The sequence below is a fragment of the Mastigoproctus giganteus genome, chromosome 12 (genome assembly GCF_048544385.1).
Source record: "Mastigoproctus giganteus isolate SK-2022 chromosome 12, ASM4854438v1, whole genome shotgun sequence".
Classification (NCBI taxonomy): Eukaryota; Metazoa; Arthropoda; class Arachnida; order Uropygi; family Thelyphonidae; genus Mastigoproctus; species Mastigoproctus giganteus.
Window position 1 is genome coordinate 101,171,127 of NC_143586.1, and position 23,105 is coordinate 101,194,231.

The window sequence follows — 23,105 nt, forward strand, 5'->3', positions numbered from 1 at the left end:
CGACATCTATCAGGGGCTGAAAAAAAGACGCGAATATAATATAATGCATATATTATATTCAAATTTTATTGGAAATAAAACATGGATAGTACATAATATTTTTTATTTATTTAAAAATGGTTAACATGTATTTTTATTTTCCCTATCTCTCTTTTTTTTTTTTAAGGGGCCCAATATTTTCTTCTGCGCCCGGGGCCTCAACCGACCTTAATCCGCTTCTGCTCTCACACCTTGTGAAAAAGCCTGGATCCGCTCTCCTATGCAGATGAAATTTGAGATATCCTTCCCTTTGGAACGGAAGAAACTTTTATGGTCTTTTATTTTATTAATTTTTTTTTTCTTACCATGGCTCTGTTAGCCGGTCTCAGCTATTGGATATTTCCTCTTTGAGTTATTTTTTCACCATGGTTTTTCACCTCTTAAATTATGAAAACTGACTCAATTAACTCCACTCCTACTGATTTTGATTAATATGAAGATACTGTATTTATCCTGCTGCGCAGCTTATATAGTCTATTTTATCGTTCTGTTTGGTGAAATAATAGTAGTAACAATAATCATAAGAATAATTAGGAATGCTTAACCACAGACAATTATTGACTTGGTCGGTTATAGATTCAGATGCTATTCCGACGAAAACTGAGATTAGGGTCATTAACGGTAGATTCGTTATTCAAGTTATTTTCATCAGTATAAAAATGAACCGGAAGAAAAACATAATCCACATCATCTGTTGCATATGAACATAAAATATACCACATCAGTTGTTGCATATGAAAATACTCTATACCACAAGAAGATTTCGGACACACACACACACAAGTAATTACAAAAACTATTTTAATTCTGAATCTTAATACCCTAGTAGAATCACCTTTCGCCGATGACAGCTTCAGTTCGTGTCGATAGGTTGTGTAGGGTTTTTTAGGCGCATTAGCAACATTAGAATTTATATAAGTAAAGAAGTCTTGGCTGTTTTTCTTTGCATCCTTTGCAAGATTTCTTGTAATCTGCCTTCGCTTGCCTAACCTCCTTTGTGACTTGATTACAGACTTGCTTATATCTACCATAGGCTTTTTTTGTAATTGGTATGTATCCCAAGCATTTTTCTTCTCTGCCACGAGTCTTATTAGTTAATGTGACATCCATTTACACCTAAACCTTGAACAATATTTCTTGGTTGATATGAAAAGCCTAGATTAATTCCTTTAGTGCTTCCCATTTAGAATTTGCTGTTGATAACATCATCAGTTGATCCCACGCTACAGAATTTAAAAACTGTTTGAGACCACTGTAGTCACCTTTACGAAAGCAAAAACCTTTCCTTTTCCGTTTACACGATGGTAGTAACATCTTTAAGTAAATCCCACACCAGTACACTGTGATCACTGCCAACTAGTGGTTTCTTTATCTGCAAATTCTTAATGCACGAATAATCACTGCTGATAATTCTCTGGTTGCCAATCGAACATACCAATGTAGAAAACAATCATCCAGTTAATCCACAAAAGTGTTGCTAGTGTGCGAGTGACCAATTCTCAAGTTCCAGTCAGTATCTGGGAAGTTAAAATCCCCCATTATAAGACATTCTGATTTACTGGCCCGCTCTATTTCTCTGTATAGTTGTCCATTGTATTCATCAGAGTCATGAGGCCCATAACACACTCCTACCCTAATTTTTTTTATGATTGTGCTTATGTCACACCGAACTAACTGAACATTGTACTGTCCATCTATATCAACTGGAAGCACTTCCTTAGATGTTATGTGTTTCATAACTAACAGCATAACCACTTCTCCCTTCCTATCCTGTCAGTCTTTTCTGTACACATTGTACTCCCTCCCCGAATTCCAATTCTGCATTCCTAATAACTGTGTGACACCACATCTCTGATAACCCAACAATATCCGTCTTTGATGACTTGACCAGCACTTCAAACTGATCAAATTTATTTTCTATACACTTAACATTGGTGTACATGCAAGTATACAAGCACCTGTTCTTATTCTTAGTTACCCTAACACAACCCATGTATTTACTTGTTCCATAATGACACGCTCCCAGTCCCTAAAATCCCTAGCACCTTGCTTTCCAGGCTGCTGCTCATTCTAATAAAAGAAGTGCAAGAATCACTTTCGCTTCTGCCTGTGGCTACTGTTAATCTTTAATCTGTGAATCTCCCCAAGCTAGCAATTTTCAGATCCACCTAATACTGCCTCGATAACATCAGCAAATATTCTTGCACCCTTTCTATTTAAGTGTATCTCAACCCTATAGAAGCAGTATCTCCTGTTAACAAACAGACCACGCTGAAAACATTCTACCCCATGAGCCTTGCACAATCTCTCCAGGACCGAACTGATTGGCAACGCTCTCATCATATACTCCCTCCTATCGTGTCTTGGCAGAATTGCAGACACTTTCAAATTTAATCCTAACTCGTGACTTTTTTCAACATTGACCTTTACTTGTTAAGTAAATCTGCAGATTTCCTACTCTGTACCTCCGTAGCCAGGTGCAGCAGCAGCAGCAGCAGCAGTGCGTAGCACATACTTCTTGATTAGACCGGGGATCTAGCCCGTGACCACCAAATACAGAGGATGCGGAAAGGTCAGGGAATGACCACCGCATATCCCCGGAGCAATATAGCCTTAGTTGCTAATGCTCCTAAAAACCAAATAACAACAACAACTCTTAATGTCACTAGTGATGATAGTAATGACAGTATGTTGCTACACAGGATCTGGAGAAGCTGGGCAGATGGGCTGAGAAATGGCAACTGCAGTTTAACATTGACAAATGCAAAATGCTGCATATGGGTAGCAGTAACCCCAGAGTAACATATCAAATGCGGTTCTCCACTACCTTGGTAATGGGCTGTTGTCAATGATATATAGGAATTTTTCTATCAGGGATAAGGGGGTGATAAGGAGGTGACCATTGCCTGTATAAGGCAATGGTCAGACCACAGCTTGAGTACTTACAGGTCTGGAAGTCTCATTTTAGGAAAGATGTAGAGCTGCTGGAACGAGTACAGAGAATGGCAACGAGATTAATGGGTGGAAAAAAGGGTATCTGTTACATACTGAGGCATTTACTTTGCTGGGTACCGAACGACTCAAATTTCAGTCTGGATACTAGGCACCTGCGAGGTGATCTGACACAGGTGTATAAGCCCTTGAATGGTTTAAGCAAGCTCAATGCTGATGGGATTCTTCCTCTTGCTCAGGTTCCCCACCTGAGGAGGCATAAATTCAAATTGAGGAAAGACAGTTGTAGAAATTGAGGAAAAACAGTTGTTTGGTCCTTGAAGTTGTCACAGACATTCTCCCAGATATGCCAGACAAGCTGTACTTGCTACCTGGGAGTCTAAAACGCTGATGTAACTGATATTCGGGTGACACTCAAGTCAGGTGGACCCAATTTCGGCGAAGTCCGGACGATCTGTGACAGCCAAATCCTCTGCTTGCACCTTCACGATGGTGGGACTGTTAGTAATCCTGGGTATAACCTCCATGCACAAGTACATGGTGGGTGACCACCCAGGTGTGAACCAACGTAAGCAGGGGTCGAGGTGTGGTGCCCACACCACATGGAGGAACGCCGCCACTCTATGTTACCAGGCAGTACTAGGTGGTAGATAACTCTCATCAACCGGTGAAATACCACCACTATGCTTATTGGAGGCTTGAAGTGGTGGAACCCATGTTTAGTCTCTAGAGCTAAGTTCCGATCAATCCTTCCCTATCTGTTCCATCATGCAGTATGATTGATGACTTTTGAGGTTATGATGAACGTCGTGGCGAGATCCAATATTCCTTACATTTCGAGGGTACAGCTCTAAAACGGTGTTTGCAGGCCAGCCGCTAGTTAGTATACCGGACTGAACCTATTGGTAACTCTCTAGGAGGCTTCCGGATCAGCTAGTGTATAATCTTGCTACCTCTACTCTGCCAGATAGTGACTGGAGGGAGTCCGAATAGTGTATATGCAGGGAGCATTGTCGTGGCCACGTTATGTCAAGAATCAGGGTATATTCTTACCACGTGTACGCCATATCCAAAAATTTCATTACTTCATACAGCATGTCCCACCCACTTTTTCTTACTATTGAATACACCATGAATTGTCAAACTAATAGAGCAAGCTTATCTGCGAAAAGATCTAAACCTCCCAAGCACTTTCTAATTCATTTCACAAATATACGTGGTCTCAATTCTAATATCAACGATGTCCATTTCCACTTGCAGTCTGCAAACCCCATGTACTTTTTCTGACAGAATCTCAGTTATCGGTTGATTCAACCACTGCTCATCTCAGATGCCGAAATTATTCGGGTGTATGAGTCCTTTCGCCTCAAAGGTGGTACTTGTGCATATGTCCGTTCTGATATTCCCTGTCAGAGACTTGGCAATTTGGAATCTCCTCTCTTTGATCTTCTCTGGCTTAAAATCTCTCTACCTCATTGTGTCAAATTCATCTGTTGTCTCTACCGTTCTCCCAACTCCACTAATCACTTGGAGCTCTTTGACTTCCTCTCTTTGCAACTTGACTTTCGGCAGTCCAACTTTCCTAACAGTGAGGTAATTTTCCTTGGTGATTTTAATGTTCACAACTCCAGCTGGCTTCCATTTTCTAGTCACACCGACCCAGCAGGTCGAGATGCTGAGGCTTTTGCAATTACTAATGACCTAGCACAGATTGTTCACTTACCTACAAGAATACCAGACAATCCTAATCATACAGCCAATACGCTTGATCTTTTTCTCACAAACAACCCTTCTAAGTACACGGTCGAAGTGAGAGGTCCTTTAGGCACTTCAGATCACAACTTTGTGATTGTCTCTTCTCCAATGGAACCTTTATCTCATGGCTATTCCCAACCTCGTGTTGTTTGGCATTACAAGAATGCAAAATGAAATGACCTGCGAGACTTCTTTTCTTCTTTTCCTTGGTCGGATTACTGTTTCAAAACTTCTGATGTCAACGTTTGCTCAGATCGTGTCAGTGAAATTATTCTTGCAGGAATGGAATCCTTTGTCCCACATTGCACTTTAAAATCTCGTCCTTTAGCTAAACCTTGGTTTTCCAATAAATGTGCTAAGGCTGTTCAAGAGAAGAATGTTGCATATCGTAATTGGCTTGTTTCTAATTCTTCAGTTTCATTTTCTGCCTACAAGAAAGCTCTCAACAATTGCAAAGCAGTTATTAATCAGTCCAAACTAGAGTTTGAACAGGCTAAGAGTAGAAAACTTGCTTCTTGCCCTAATGGTAGCCGAGCATTCTGGTTTGTTGCCAAAGCTATTGCCCGCAACTTTTGCTGATCTCTGCTCCCACCTCTGTCCAAACCAGATGGTTCTGTTGTCACTTCAGCCAAGGATAAAGCTGACCTGCCAGCATCCCATTTTTCTTCCAGCTCATGTATTAATGATCTTGGTAAAACACCTCCCACCATTCCCAACACGCTCCATTCAATGCCTCCTGTGGTCTTCCGTCAAAAGGATATCAGAAGGATTTTGATGAATCTTGATGCTAAGAAAACTCCAGGTCTTGATGGTATTTCTCCACTTGTTCTCAAAACCTGTGCTCCTGAACTTAGTCCTATTCTTTGCCGCCTTTTTTCACTTTCTTATTCCAAAGATGTTTTTCCTTCTTCTTGGAAATTTGCTCATATCCAGCCAGTTCCTAAAAAGGGTGACAAATCTCTCCCATCCAATTATCGTCCTATTGCAATTACTTCTACTCTTTCTAAAGTAATGGAGAAATCAATTAACCGCCAACTCTTAAACTACCTAGAAACCTTCCATCTGATCAACGATCGCCAGTATGGATTCCGTCAGCGTCGATCCACTGGTGATATTCTGGCTTATGTTACCCATTTATGGACTAATTCAATGGAAAGGTTCGGTGAAACACAAGTAGTTGCTCTTGATATCTCAAAGGCTTTTGATCGTGTTTGGCATAAAGGTCTTCTAAACAAGCTTCCATCTTATGGTTTGCCAACTGTTTTTAGTAATTGGTTATCCAGTTTTCTCTGTGATCGTTCACTGAGGGTGATGGTAAATGGCTCTCTGTCTTCTAACTTCTCCACTAATGCCGGTGTCCCCCAAGGTTCAGTTCTTTCCCCCACTCTTTTTCCCTTGTATATTAATGACCTTCCATCGACTGAAAATCCTATCCATAGTTTTGCCGATGAGAGCACATTGCATTCCACTTTCCATTTTGCGAAACCTTGTCCTGCTCAATCAGCTTCAACTTCTCGAAAATTTTCTACCAATTCCTTAAATGCCGATCTTCAGGTAATTCTCCAGTGGGGCAAAGACAACTTAGTTGATTTCAACCCTTCTAAAACTCAGTCTTGTCTTATATCTCGCAAAAAAGGATTCTTCTGCTCCTATGCTTATCTTTAGTGACACTCCGATTTCTAGGCAAAATGATATATCTCTTTTGGGGATTACCCTGACTTCTAATCTCTCTTGGCACAAGCACATTACAAATATTGCTTCCTCTGTATCTAAAAAACCTGGTTTTCTCTTTACGTTTCTTCCAAACAGCTGCTCAGTCTGTATAAATCGCAAATCCGCCCTGCCATGGAATATTGTTCCCACAGCTGGGGGTGGTGCCCCCAAAACCTCTTTCAGGATTCTTGATTCCATTCAGAAGAGGGCAGTTAGGTTAATTAATGATTCATCTCTAACAGAGTCTCTCCACTCGCTTTCTCATAGACGTACTGTTTCTGCTGCATGCCTCTTCTACTAATATTGCAATGGGAACTGTTCTTCTGAATTGGATTTATAATTCTCGCTCGCTCTCTCTTTCAAAACAGTTCGAACACGTGCCGCCACCAGCCAACATTCATTTACTGTCCAACTTCAAACCCACAGAACCAAATTTTCATCTTCCTCGTTTGTTCATTCAACTGCTGTTTTCTGGAACAACCTTCCTTCGTACGTATTTCCTGAAAATTACAGTCTACAGAAGTTCAAGTCCAATGTTAACGAATATCTTCTTTCGTCTTCTCAACCTCCAACCCAAGCACGGTACCAAGTACTATAGGTTCTAATACCTCTCATGTTTGGGGTTCACATAAAAAAAAAAGAATAGATGTGCTGAAATCTGCCTTTAGCCAGGGAGTGGTTGATTGCTGGAACAAACTTCCATCTGTCGTTGTAGAAGTTGATAGCTTAAATAAAATCACAGCTGAACTAGACAAGCTTTTAGAGTGAATGGATGGGTTAAATGGGAATGTTTTTTTTTCGTCTCTGTATAATGATATACAGTATAAGCTTGCTTTCTTGCGTCATATGCCTCTGCTAATGCTAAATAAGTTGATGAATTCTTTCCTAACAATATGTCAAAAATATTTGCTGCAAGTAGTTTTGATCTTTACCTATTTTTCCATGAAAAATATTATATCTCAATTTAATTATTTTTCAGTTAACTTGTTGGATAAATTAGATATGTTAGAAAAAACTATTTCTTGACTTTCTGCAATGTGTTAATTTTATAATTATTTTTGTGTAATTCAGTAATGTTGCGTAATATTGTCAATTTATATTAAGTATGAAGTGTTATGACTTCGGTGCAGCTATTTGGTTTACTTGCCTTTTAGCTATTCAGGTGGAACTCAGTATAAGTTGCTATGTGCCAAAATGATCGTATTTTCTCACGTGATGTGGTGACCCAGTAAACTGATATATGTTATTTATTAATTTTTGACACTGAAGCGATCAATAGGCAGTTGTGTGTGTGTGTGTGTGTGTGTGTGTGTGTGTGTGTGTGTGTGTGTGTGTGTGTGTTTTACAAAACTAAAAAGGCTCCTTAGAGCTATAAAATTTTATAATCACTACTGAAGATGTTCACAGATCTGTACAGACAGTGATTGGCGTACTTAAAAATTTTGCTTATCATTAAGTATAATAATCTCTATCAGTGTATTATACTGTATTTCGCTTTACAAAGTTGTTCTGGGCGACTAACGTTTTAGTCTTTCTATTTGAGAGTCTCCTATCGAGAAACCTGGAGGTTTGTGTATAGCAAAAAAGTCAAAATTTGAATAAATATTATTCTATTGCATATGAAATCAAACATGCCTGTTAGATCGTAAATAGAGTGCACGAAGCTCTTGTTTACCTGTTGCATCAGGTAAACTGTAGATCTGATGCAACGGTGTGCTGCTAATTAATTTCCAACTGTTATAACAACTAGCATGCAAGCCATTCGAAATCTAACAAGCACGAACGAGCCAGCGGCAACACACCCCTGGTCTTATGGCTGTATTCTATTTGCAGGTCGGAAGAATTTTGTAGCAACATTTAGCTTTTCAAAGCTAGTTTTATAATATTGATAGAAGTATCTTATTCCTTTGGAAAATATTACTCAGGCTCAATGTAGCAGGATACTGTCCTGAAGCCGTGTAGCCCTTAGAGAAGTTAATAACAAAGGAGGGAAGGAAATATGAAAAAAAAAAAAAAAATGTCGAGAAAAGAAATCAAAAAAGAAATGCTGTTAGCTGAAAAAAGTAACACCCTATCCAACAATGTTAAACACACACTGAGAGTCTCTGCAATTAAGTTAACTTTCGATTTTTTGACGTGCGATTTCTGCTTTTTAGCATTGATAAAGGAGCTACTGAGAGGTAGCTCCTTTATCAGGTCATCGATTGTATGCAGTTAGTACAATAATCGTAATGTACGATGACGAAAATCAATCTGATGTATAAGTAGTGTATAAATTGTATGGAATTAGTATAATATAATTACCACAATACAATTACGACAATTATTATACTACAATTTAATTCCAGGATAAACTGCCCGATATAAAACTACTGTTGGCTTAAAATGATAACATAAAGCTTCGCATGGTCCAAACAACACTAACATTGATTTCTGAACTCCTACCTTTCTAGCTTTGCTGCATGAAACAGTCGATGAGCGATGTCACTCGGTGATGTTCTGGCTACTTGGGGGGAAGTTTCATCCACGTCACAAGGCAGTTCACTCATTTTTCTCGTATATGTCTAATCCTTTACTCCTTTTCTTGCAGCATACCACTTCACCAGGCGAGAGAGCTAGTATTCCGCAATGATAATTCACACACACAGATCTGTCGCCCGATAGTAACAGAGAATTTTCCAGTTTCGTTCACTATTGTCCGTTCCTTCTGTCTATCGTTGTGGGTTCGTGTCGTTCCCATATGGTTAACCAGAGGCAGTGAGCTTTAATTCTGCGCCATTTCGGAGCGTTGCTATGGTAACTGTTTACCTTATTTGCGGAGAAGTTGGGTCATAGTTTTCTGAGAAGTAGCACACAGTGTTGCTTTGGAGGGACTCCGTAAGTTTGAAGAGACAAACACACTCACCAAAAGCACTACATTGTAATTACTACACTTGGTCAGTACTAGCTAGAGACAGAGAGGGCCTGCGATAGAACACGTGTTATTACTCCATTCACTTGGATGGTGTGCGCGCACAGGCTGACATGCAGGTAGGTGGAGAAAGGAGAGCCAGTACACTTCACCGCACTAATAGCCTGGTATGGAGAGTGCCGATATCGGGACTAGAGGGTTTGTTTGTCGACTTTCTGAACACAGAATTAGTTCTGCAGATAAACAGATTACTACGAGAAGATGTTATTGTTATTTGGTTTTTAGGAGCATTAGCAACTAAGGCCATATTGCTCCGGGATATTATTATTATTATTATTATTATTATTAAAATCAGTTTATTTCCCAAGAAACCTTGGGTCACTCCGGGACGGCTCTGTGCCAGAAGGGCGTGAATATTTACAGACTAAGGTGCGAGGAACGCAATGTACAATTAACAAGAGTACATGCGTGTTCGACCCGAGACATTTACAGGATTAAATATACAATAATGTACAAAATATACAGTGTTATACAAAATATATGGGCGCCTCCGTAGCCAGGTGGGAAGGAGCAGCAGTGCGTAGCACACGCTTCTTGATTAGACCGGGGTTCGAGCCCGTCACCACCAAATATGGAGGATGCGGAAAGGTCAGGGAATGACCACCGCATATCCCGGAGCAATATGGCCTTAGTTGCTAATGCTCCTAAAAACCAAACAACAAACAAACAAAATATATGATTGCATGAAGACAAGAAGTCTTTGTCATATACAAATAAGCAAGTTAAAAAAAAAAAAAAAAAATCGTTGATCATTCCCTGACCTTTCCGCATCCTCCGTATTTGGTGGTGACGGGCTCGAACCCCGTACGAGAAGATCCAGTCTTCCTATTCTGTGAAAAGAGAAGTAAAAAATTAACTTCATATTCAGAACTGTGGAAATGAATGGGAGTTGTAGAGAAGAGAATTTAAAAAAAAACAACAACTTTTGTAGTCGTATCTGAAAATATGAAGGTTGTTTTCGTCGCGTTTTAAGCGCACCAGAAAGCTATAGTACACCGTTGTGTATTATTTCTATGCAAGTGTGTTTGTGTTTGTGTTCACGTACCATTGTGCCTGTTGTGCCAGCTGAATAATCCCAAAAATAACTCACTGGCAGTAGATTCCACCCCCGGTGGACTTCTACCCCTTCCCCTCCTGGGATCGGCTAACTGTGGCTAACTACAGCCTCGATTGAAGAGAACTTTAGAATTTTCTCCAGTCATAGACTGGAGTCGAATCCAGACCTCTCCAAACTAGTGATAAGTGGCGAAACTACTATATTGTCACGAAAGTTAGGTAAGGTAAAGTGTGTAAGTGCCAGAAACTAAGGCTATGAGGCGTCAGTATATTGTGTTTCCATACTCTCCGCGAATATATGGGGAGGTGCTTTCTATTTGAGCTAAGGTTAGCTGGCTTATTTCCCCTAGGGTGCTAGACAGAAACCTTCATTAATTCCTCTCTCTCTCTCTAATCGAATCTTTCTCTTGATAGATAAATAATTCTTTCCATATACATGGCTCAGATGTATTCAGCAGCTCAATGTGGGTATGGTCTTATTCTCTACAGACCTCCACTACCTCAAGGTACATATTTTTTTTTTTTTTTATGAAAACCCCAAACAGGAAAGGTATTAGAACCTATAATACTTAGTACCATGCTTGGGTTGGAGGTTGAGAAGACGAAAGAAGATATTTGTTGACATTGGACTTGAACTTCTGTAGATTGTAATTTTCAGGAAATACGTATGAAGGAAGGTTGATCCAGAAAACGGCAGTTGAATGAATAAACGAGGAAGATGAAAAGTTGGTTCTGTGGGTTTGAAGTTGGACAGCAAATGGATGTTGGCTGGTGGCGGCAGCACGTGTTCGGACTGTTTTGAAAGCGAGAGCGGGAATTATAGAAGCCAATTCAGAAGAACAGTGCCCATGGAAGTATCTGTAGAAAAGGCATGCAGCAGAAACAGTACGTCTATGAGACAGCGAGTGGAGAGACTCTGTTAGAGAGGAGTCGTTAATTAACCTAACTGCCCTCTTCTGAATCGAATCTAGTAGCCTGAGAGAGGTTTTGGGGGCACTGCGCCAGATGTGGGAACAATATTCCATGCTAGGGCGGATTTGCGATTTGTACAGAGTGAACAGCTGTTTGGAAGAAAAGTAACGCCGAGAGCGAAAGAGAAAACCAAGTTTTTTGGATGCAGAGGAAGCAATATTTGTTATGTGCTTGTGCCAAGAGAGATTAGAAGTCAGGGTAATCCCCAAAAGAAATATATCATTTTGTCTAGAAATCGAAGTGTCACCAAAGTTAAGCATAGGAACAGAAGAATCCTTTTATGCGAGATATAAGACAAGGCGGAGTTTTAGAAGGATTGAAACCAAATAAGTTGCCTTTGGCCCACTGTAGAATGATCTGAAGATCGGCATTTAAGGAATTGGTAGCGGATATTCGAGAAGTTGAAGTTGAGCAGGGCAAGGTTTCTCAAAATGGGAAGTGGAATGCAATGTGCTGTCATCGGCAAAACTATGGATAGGATTTCTAGTCAATGGAAGCAGGTCATTAATATACAAGAGGGAAAGAGTGGGGAAAAGAACTGAACCTTGGGGGACACTAGCATTAGTGGAAAAGTTAGAAGACAGAGAGCCATCTACCATCACCCTCAGTAAGCGATCAGAGGGAAAACTGGATAACCAGTTATAAAAAACAATTGGCAAACTATAAGATGGAAGCTTGTTTAGAAGACATTTATGCCGAACACGATCGAAATCATTTGAGATGTCAAGAGCAACTGCTTGTGTTTCACCGAACTTTTCCATTGAATTTGTCCAAAATGGGTAACGTAAGCCAGAAGAGCGGCAGTATGGATTCCGTCAGTGGATCGACACTGACGGAATCCATACTGGCGATCGTTGATCAGACAGAAGGTTTCTAGGTAGTTTAAGAGTTGGCGGTTAATTTATTTCTCCATTACTTTAGAAAGAGTAGAAGTAATTGTAATGGGACAATAATTGGATTGGAGGAATTTGTCACCCTTTTTAGGAACTGGCTGGATATGAACAAATTTCCAAGCAGAAGGAAAAACACCTTTGGAAAAATAAGAAAGTGAAAAAAGGCAGCAAAGAACAGGAGTAAGTTCAGCAGCACAGATTTTGAGAAAAAGTGAAGAAATACCATCAGGACCTGGAGCTTTCTTAGCATCAAGATTCGTCAAAATCCTTCTGACATCCACAGGAGGCATTGAATGGAGTATGTTGGGAATGGGGGGAGGTATTTTACCAAGATCATTAATACATGAGTTGGAAGAAATATGAGATACTAGCAGGTCAGGTCAGCTTTATCCTTGGCTGAAGTGACAACAGAACCATCTGGTTTTGACATAGGTGGGAGCAGAGATGGGCAAAAGTTGCGGCCGATAACTTTGGCAAGAAACCAGAATGCTCGGCTACCATTAGAGCAAGAAGAAAGTTTTCTGCTCTTAGCCTGTTCAAAATCTAGTTTGGACTGATTAATAACTGCTTTACAATTGTTGCGATCTTTGGTGTAGGCAGAAAATGAAACTGAAGAATCGGAAACAAGCCAAATACGATATGCAACGTTCTTCACTTGAACAGACTTAACACATTTATTTGAAAACCAAAGTTTAGATAAAGGATGAGATTCTAAAGTGGAGTGTGGAATAAAGGATTCCATTCCTACAAGAATAATTTCACTGACACGATCTTGCCCAGATCGTGTTAGTGAAATTATTTACACTTGGAAATATGATGAGAAAGGAGAAGAACAAAACTTAAAACAAGATCAAATATTAAAAGAAGAATTAAGTTACTTCCTAACAACAAAGCTCCTGGTATAGAAAATATTACCGCAGAATTAATAAAGAACAGTGTAGATCAAGGCAAGCAATCACTATTTGGATTGATTTTGATAGCATATAGTGAAGGAAATTGGCCAGAAGAACATTGTACAACCGTCATAGTACCAATACCAAAACATCTGCACCAACCAAATGCAAAGACTACAGAACCATCCGCCTCATATCACATGCATCAAAAATTTTCTTAAAAATCATAAAAATACGAATAGAATCCTACATCGAACACACTTTTTAGAGGATACGCAATGTGGGTTCATAAAGAACTTATCTACAAAAGAAGCAGTAGAAACTTTAAGATTCTTAGGCGAAAGAATGATAAACAATGTGCTCTATTGACTGTGCAAAAGCATTTGATATGGTAATTTGGAATGAGCTTTTTCCTCTACTAGAAAACATGGGATGTCCACAAAGATTAATTAGGCTAATATTTGACTTGTATAAAAGACAAAAGGCCATCATCAGGTTAATCGGAGAATTGACAGAAACAGCAAAAATAGGGAGAGGAGTGGGACAAGGATGCCTGCTTTTCCCAGGTTTATTTAATATATTTGCAGAATTAATAATGAAAGAAGCATTTGATGGTAAAAAGTTAGGTATAAAGATAAGCGGAAGAACTCTTAGCACAATCAAGTTTGTAGATGATCAGGTAATCATTGCAAGTAGCCCAAGAATGTTATCCAATATGCTAAAACAGTTAACTAAGAAAGTGAAGAAATATGGAATGAAGATTAACGCTAATAAAACAAAGATTATGATGATAAGTAAAAGCCAAAACAATTTCACATTGAAACTGATGGAGAAAAAATAGAACAGGTAACAAAATTCGAATATCTAGGACAGATTATAACACAAGATTCATCCTACAACAATGAAATCGGTTCAAGAATTGCGATGGCAAAACAAGCATTTAGAGGTAAAATTTCTTTACTAAGCCAAAGAAATATGTCACTAGACCTAAGAAAAAGAATTAAGAAAACTTACATTTAGTCAATTGCTTTGTATTCAGCTTTTTTTAATTGGACATTAAACAAAACCAACATGAAAAAACTAGAGGCTTTTGAGATGTGGTGCTGGCGGAGAATGGAAAAGATTAGCTGGACAGAAAAAATGAGTAATAACATGGTTTTACAACGTGTAGGAGAAGAAAGAAAATTGCTAAGGAGAATCAGAAGACAGCGACTACAATGGATCGGACACACCATGAGGCCTAGAGAGATGTTACTGAATGTGCTAGATGGCAAAATACCGGGAAAAAGAAAACAAGGAAGACAAAGAAACACCACCATAAATATACGATTCTAAAGGAAACTGGGCTTCGAAGCTATGCAGAAGTGAAACACCTAGCACAAGACCGGGAGAAATGGAGACAGCTCATCAAAGGGAAAACCAGTCGATAGACTGATACACTGAAGAAGAAGAAGAAGATCTGAACAAACGTTGACATCAGAAGTTTCGAAACAGTAATCCGACGAAGGAAAAAAAGAAAAGAAATCTCGCAGGTCATCCCGTTTTGCATTCATGTAATGCCAAACAATGCGAGGTTGGGAATAGCCATGAGATAAAGGTTCCATTGGAGAAGATACAATCACCAAGTTGTGATCCGAGGTGCCTAAAGGACCACTCACTTCGACCGTGTACTTAGAAGGGTTGTTTGTGAGAAAAAGATCAAGGCTGTATGGTTAGGATTGTCCGGTATTCTTGTAGGCAAATGAACAATCTGTGCAAGGTCATTAGTAATTGCAAAAGCCTCATCATCTCGACCAGCTGGGTCGGTGTGACTAGAAAACTATTGACGCTGTCCTATCTTTTAATCCACTGTGTGTGTGTGTGTGTGTGTGTGTGTGTGTGTTTTATTAGTAGTACACATTGTATGTGATTATTTATGTAAATAAGACTCGTATTTTATTAAGTATGTATCATTGGAATCTAACGTAAGCCCTTCTTGCCTTGGCCGGATCCGTTATGTTTACTCCAGTTAAGCATGTATTCGTCTACTGCAACAAATAAACGGATATTTATTTATAGTAGTGGTCGGCAATCTGTGACCCTCCAGCATGATTTGGTTAACCTGTAGCCGAACATTTTAATTAATTTAAAAAAAAAAAAAAATGAAGACTCCGCGACGCAATTTTTTTAAACCATTATATCGGTAACATAAAAGTAGAATTTGAAAAAAAAAAAAAAAAAAAAAAAAAAAGATTCCAAAATTTAAAATTACATGGTCATAATTAATCCTCAGGAAATCAGTGAAATGGATGTTGCACATTCACGTCAGTATTTTGAATTTTTAGCAATTCACTATTTGCATATGGAATTAATTAATAGAATTCAAAAGTTCTACTTTATGGATAACTAAATTCAAAGAATTGCGCCATGAATTATAAAAAAACATAAATAAAAAAATTAAAAGTAATATCTAAATATTAGACTTCTTTTACACCAAAATTTTGCTGTATGAAAAAAATCTCAATCGCCTTTCTTTCTGCATTTGGTTCTTCCTATATGTGCGAACAGATATTTTCTCAAATGAAATATGTGTTAAATGCATTTCGAAGCAGGATGACAAAGAGACAATTCAGAATCGTGTGTGCGGTTAAAAGTATCAAAATGCCAACCAGATTTAGTAATAAACATTTCTAAATAAATTCAGAGTCAAGGAAGCCGTTAAAAATTCTTACATTTAATTACCAAAAATAATTTTTTTATAAATGTATCATTAAATATTATTATATGTATATAAATAAATGCAAAAGAATTGACTTTAAAAATAAAAGATTGTTGAATGAATTCTTTTTTAATTAATTGCATTCTACATAATCTAAAATACACTTCATAGTTTTCATTACTGATCGATCAAAAAATTCGAAAAGCAAGCTGTAATCCCTCCGTAGAAAAAGGTTGCCAACTACTGATTATTACAATACTTGTTTATTTCACGTTATTCATTCATGTTTCATAGAGAAGTTCTGATCAATGTCACGAAAAGTAAAACCTCATTGGGGGGGGGGGGCGAACGTTAGTGTTTTCAATAATGCCTTTTTATACTCGGGAACATTGGTGTGATAATAGGAGTATTACTTCTGTTACTGCCGCTGTAATATTTAGTCGGATCGAATCGATAGTCTCCTTCCATGTTTTTCTGATAAATACTTATTCCACATCACAAAATGGGGTTCTGCTGCTGACAGAACCCAACGGTTCTGTCAGCAGTACGTACCCATCTTGACTACGTTTGGATCTCATGGCCAGTACGACAGCATCCAGATTTGTTGTATAATGGTGACCTCTATATAAAACGATTGATGATATGTGCCCCCCCCATTCACGTCATGGGAGGGAGCACCTGAATTGACGTAGACAGCACGTTATATGACCCAAGACGAATGGCAGTGTGCATTTTACTATAAGAACAAATTTGCACTAAAGAGCGATTCTAGCATGTAAAGTTACTCCCAAGCAAGGCAAGGAGACCTCCTTCACCCAAGCAGCTCAGAATCGTAATGCAGTTATTGGCTCTAACCCTAACACACTGGATATTAAACGGTGCAGCGTAGAGGAAGGAGGTCAAGCCCCTCCAGCATTTTTATAAGTCGACTATGCCCGGAAACAAGAGTGGAACAAATTGAAACCCTTCTGAAGCAGCTCGACATACCCGGTACCCCCATCAAGGTCCACACCAGGCATTCATCCTATTCCTCTTTCCGGATTAAGATCAAAGATTCCAATATAGAAAGTTATCTAAACACAGCTATCTGGCCCGCAGGTTTCTTGGTAATACCATCGTTTGGTAATAATAATGAACAACCAGCGGTACAAGCGATCTCGAGACCAGAGATGGGCAGTGTGCCTCTCTCTGCATAGCTAGGCAGCGAACCAGACTGTCCCTTCCAACTTACAATAATGCAGATCAATGCAAAACACTCTAGATGCGTTGCTGATGAGATCAGGCTCATTGCAACGGAAAATTTATTTGATATTATATGCATTCAGGAACCTTATATCTCTAAGCACTTTTATGGGCAATCTTCCAAAGTTATGGGATATCCCATGACTTCAAGAATCATTCAGTCCTCTGAAACAGATCCTAAATCTGCCATCATCATATTCGACAACAAGCTGGAAAACACTGTTATCTCTGGCTTGTGTAATGAAAATTCCACCTGTATTTTAGTCTCTACATCAACTTTCTCATTCTACTTACTGTCACTATATTGTCCACCATCAGCAGATATTAATTTATCACAAAGATATCTAGAACAGGTGTTTGCTACTTTAAATCCCACATATTTAATAATTACAACTGCAATAATTGCAATAAAATAGGATGTGATCCGAACTTTCTGGCGATCCACACGAACAGAGGTCTGTTTGTGATAAATTGAAGCTAAAAAGACTCTGGTCTTTTTAGGTTCATCGATTCATGTCCTGTCAACAGGTAAGACGTGAATCAGAACCACAATTGAGCCTGTTTATCCATGAGAAATGAAACCTGGTATAAATTTTCTCGTTGTTGCACCAACAGGAGCTGTATTCCATCGAGACTGCTAGTTATTAACTAACTCGTCCCACAGTCTCCTTCTTTCTCTTTGAAGGCTGATGGTTATTCCCAGAAATTCAGTCTCAATCTGTGTTTTCAGTTTGTATAAAAAACCTCTATAAGTAACCTGCAAGTCTAAAGGTAATGTTCCGGCCAGTACCTGCAGAGCTTGAGCCGAGACTGTCCTGTGCCTTAACTATACATCGCAAGATGGTTCTCTGCAAGGATCCGAGTTTAGATTTGAAAAGATTGAGCCGTGCCCTGTGAAACCACGCACCGGCAGCATACGAGACCAGAGGGAGGAAAACTGCATTGTAATAGATCCTGAAAGTTTTTCTAGAGAGATCCCATTCAACATGGGACACCCTAACAATTAAACTAGTAAATCTGCGTATTTTAGATGAAAAGTTTGTCAAGTGAGGAATAAAATTTAGACTGGAATCAATTACCACTCCTAGAACCTCTTTCTCTTTAAATTCGTCTCCCCAAACTATGGGGAGGCGAATATTGTTGATCTTTGACCAACGGAGGACGAGAGATGTCCAACTTTGATCCAAGAATCATCATCTTTGTTTTTGACAAGCTGATTTTAAGCTTATTTGTAACAGTCCAATCGTACATTATTATTATTATTATTTTAGGGTTGCCCGTAATTAAATACATTAACCCGTATTTGTGTCTGTAAATTGCGTATGTTCTATGGTTGATTTGCCTGTTTTGCTGGACGAAAAAACCCCAATTACTGGGGAGAAAAACCTTGCTATCTACGCCTGAGACCAACTAACTCAGCCACGGAGTGAAAAAAGCCCATTAAAGTTCCTCGCGTCATCGACGGGATTTGAACCCAGGCCTTTTCCACCCGGTGTGGGGAGGACGGTGACGATACCATTGTGCTACCAGCGCAGACAGTCCAATCGTACAGATCCCGGAGAACAAAATTTGCGGTAGTTTCAAGAGCGGCCCATTGACCAAGATGGTGGGATCGTCTGCGTACGCTATTATTTTGACGTTATCGAAAGATCGGGAGATCCACTGCTGCAGCACCATGTTCCATGTAAAAGGGCCCAATATAGAGCCCTTTAGGCACCCTCTAGATACTGATCTTGATACTTCGCTATGTTTAGCCTTGACTGTTATGGTTCTATTGGCAAAGTAATTACAGATTTAAAAATAAAGGTGGTTAGAGACCTAGGTGATCGCAGACGCTCAAGGACGCTCTCCCACCAAAAGGAGGCGAAGGCGCCCTCGGAGTCGATGAAAACAGCCAGGGTATATTTATGTACCAAGTTTTGAACTGAAGAGACAAAGTCCACAAGAGCATCCTTGCAGGAACGTCCGGGACAGAATCCATATTGACTTCTTGAAAGCAGATCCTGTTCTACCAGTAAGTTAGTCAATCTAATGGACAAACCGCAGGCCCCAAACCAGTACGACTTCCGCCCTGGAAGAAGTATAGATGTGATCAGGCACCTTATAACTCAGCCTCCAAATCACCCGCAACTCACCTCGTCATTGTTGTGGACTTCACTGGTGTCTTCAATTTGCTCTGGTGGCACAGCATTCTGAGACGCCTACAGTAGGCAAACCTGCCAGCAAACCTCTACGGATCTAGAAACACTAACTACACAACAGGAGAATTTGCTTGATCAACATCTACCAAAGAATCACCCGCTCCATCTGCAGAGGCTATTCCCAGGACTCCTTCCTTAGCTCATTCCTATGTGGTCTTGGACAAGTTCCTCTCAATGGATTCGAGCACTGCCAAGCCTCTCCAGAGTTGATCTTGGGATATCAGCCAACCATTCACTAGGGATTCTGCAGAACTGGACAAACCTAGATAAGTTGACCATTTCTCTGGATAGACAGTCTCAATCCTGCTCAAAGGCTCCCAAAGGCCTCCAGACCCCATGAATAAAGATAAAGCTGATAAAACAATTAAATTGGTTACAGAGATCAAATTTATAGGGGTTGTAATTGATTCTATTCAAAAAGTAAACAGCTATACAGCAATGGCAGCCAGAATCAGCAGAAGGGATTGGAACCTAAATCGTCGCTACTGTACAAAGCCATCTTTCTCCCTGTGGTTACGTACTGTGCAGGAGCATGGTTCATTCAGGCCACGCTTGTCTGCAATCAGAGGAAGCTCGCAGCAATCCAACATAGCATGCTTCTTAAAATAACATGTGCATGCTGCACAGTGAGTAACCCAGCCCTCCAGTTCCTCGCGGGCGTTATGCCGCAAGATCTGGAAGGTATCAGAAAATGTCTTCATTACTTCCTCGCAAGAGGTTTGACAACGACCATCATAGAATTCACCATTGACCCAACCAAGAACAGGCGAGGCGTTTACGTTCAAAGCAGAACGTAAACGCGTCGCTACGCACCTACATAATGTCTGGCAAGATAGGTGGACGGAAACAACAAAAGGAGTGACAACTCAAAGATTTCTGCTCAACATCTCACAAGCATTCCTTTTAGCCCCCCTCCGGTTTTGCCCAGAGCTCTACACCACTACATCAAGCTAGCCTCCATGGGCATTATTGAGAACCCCGAGTTGCCTACGTGAACAGGAAGAAGACTGAGAGTCCCTCCTGTACAGTAGTCCCCGTACTAGCACGCCATCCTCATAACCACAATTCAAGATCTTCCACATGGACATGAGTACTTATTCGTAAACGAGGGACATTACTACTTTGCAAGATTTTCCGTCTGCGCGGGTTGCACAGTGGTATCTTTACCGTTCTCCTCACACCGAGTGGAAAAGGCCCGGGTTGGAATCATGTCGATGATGCAAGGAACTTTAATGTTTTTTTTTTACTCCGTGGCTGATTTAGTCGGTCTCAGGCGTAAATAGCAAGGTTTCCCCCTCTACGCCGGGAAAACTGGTTTTTTTTTTTTTTTTTAGTTCAGCGAAACACAATACACATGGATAGTTGAAGTGACTTTCTAGGTGCTCTAATATAATAATTTAATTTTATCAAGGTTTTCCTAAGACCTCTTCACCAAACGACACGTCCTGCTAAACATCTTGTACTAGAGGATGATAGCACCAAGGCAGCATAGTAGGCAACACTCCCGAACACATTGACTACTTCTTGCTCCTGAAGCAATAAATTTACAACCCCCCCCCTCCAGTATAAGATTATCGGACATACATCTTCCCAAATTCCTGGATTGATTACTCACCGACATGACTTGGCGTTAACGACTGGACCTGGACTTGACATAGCACCGCTTCGCTGGAATCTACCGGATATAAATTATAACCAATATCTAAATTCAGGCACATGCTAACCTGGCCGGGTAGGATTAGGTGGCACTTGGGCCATCCCAATCACTAATGGCGACTTAGTCACAGCCCTCTCGCTTGTCTTTTCCTGCCCGTTTAGGCTGTCCTATGTCTGATAAAGCTAACTGCTCCATTGCTCTCTCTTGGAGGACGCCTCCCTCTATATCCTCAATACTTTTGTCTGCCCCACCCCTCTTTCGTACACCTTGTACTCCTCAGACTTTACTTTTTCTTTCCAACAGCAAACATTCAACTACTATTTCTTCGGGAACTTCATAACGTTATTTTAGGGCCTCTAAAATATGCACCAAGTCTCAGACTACCTAGTTTTCGCATTGTCCCCCCTTCCCCCATACACGGCTATTCTGGAATATGCTTGCTGGCCATTATTTGTTTGTCTGTCTATGCTGTTAGGTTTTATAGTATTTGTTAAAGGTTATCTGCTGCCGAAGTTGCAGTAAAATATTTAATGCGTTACTGCTATATTTGTGACTTTTTGTGACTGCTGCTTTAATTTTGGATACCATTGTATTTAATTACAGTCCATACAGATGTACTGTAGCATATTCAACGAGAAATGCTTACATTAATACTTGTGTGCTTTATTGTAAGACTTGCGGAATAACCTCTCTAATTCCACAACATTTCAATGTCTTCAACATTCATCTGATTGCTTAAACACTGTGATTGTGCTTTTCCTTTGCACCACTGCTATTTATAATCCCAATATACATTCCTTTCAATCGCGATGCACGTTTTATTAGCGTGATTAGTAATTAACCTTTCTAGCTATCTCACATTAGTCTTTCTTCAACTGTGGACATTTAAGTCTGAGAAAAGCTTTCACTAATCTGTTGTGGTGACGAATAAAAGCAGCACTGCTTAACTTGGATCAGGGATGTACAAGGTCTGTTCAGAAAGCATGCTGTAGGAAACAAAATGTTTTAGTTACGGTATGCAACGTACACTGAGTGGCCACTTTATTGGGTACACGTACTCTTTTCCTGAAATGGAGTGCTCATCCGGTAACTGTACCATGTCTTTGTACCAGGCAATATAAAGCAAGCAGGCGGGCAGGCACGTAGGCATTGCATTGTATTAGTGCATAGGTTCCCAAACTTTTTACGGGCCACCGCCCACTTTGCAAGACATAAATTTTGTAACGTCTTCCCCCCCCCCATTATAACAGTTTTCCGCGTTCAAGATGTTTGATATTTTCGACGTAAATAGCAACTAATGATACATTACTGCTTATGCCGTTAAATTATTGAAAAAGTAGTGGCCAATATGTGCTTCATCTTGAACACAATTATTGTTTTCCGATTTTGATGAAACATAGCCCATATGTAAAGATTGTAAAGTGTATGCTCGAATAACATTATGCACAGTTTCATACAATGGTTTATATGAAAATTCGGAATACATATTAAGAGATTGTATTACATTAGTAAGAATCTTATTGTAATAATTAAAACACCATCAAATGTATTAGAAAATTGTTTATTTCGAACTTACAAAGTGAAAATACAAAGAAAAAATAAATTAATGTGAAGGATTAGCCTGATTCATTTTTAAAAGTTTGTTAATATCGGGTTCAACTTTCGTTAAAAACAGTCGTAAATCGCCACGCTCAGTTATATGCAATCGGTTCCTTTTCTTAGATAGTAAATTCGCTACAGCATTAAACCCATGCTCAGCCAAATAAGATGGAAATGCAATTAAAAATTTCTGCACTATTTTCCATAATCCAGAGTACAGTGTCGGTATTGATTTCTGAAGCCAGAACTCTTGGTATCCACTTTTGAATTTTATTTTTAGTTCTTCATTTGTTGTGAGTTCTATGAGTTCCTCTTCTAAATTTGATGATCCTGCTGTGTTTATATGTGAGAAAGGATCTAGAACCCAATTTGGTATATTCATGTTAAGAATATCCTTGAATCGCTCATTAAAATCAGCATGGAGAACCTCCAAGTGTTGGCGGTATGTAAGTAAATCTTCTTTT

The 23,105-nt window shown here is 39.6% G+C and overlaps 1 protein-coding gene across 2 annotated transcripts in view; it reads right to left on the bottom strand.

Moving 5' to 3' along the window:
- The window catches only part of LOC150077302 (tumor protein p53-inducible protein 11-like), a 388,464-nt gene extending 378,984 nt beyond the window's left edge, over window positions 1-9,480 (bottom strand). Inside the window, exon 1 of one of the 2 annotated variants that reach the window (XM_090385675.1) lies at window positions 8,905-9,480. In XM_090385675.1, the coding sequence (XP_090241801.1) occupies window positions 8,905-9,008 (104 nt within the window). In that variant the 5' untranslated portion in view covers window positions 9,009-9,480. The remainder of the gene's footprint in view (window positions 1-8,904) is intronic. The other variant, XM_090385672.1, reaches the window with a different exon arrangement.
- Window positions 9,481-23,105: the final 13,625 nt, after the last annotated feature.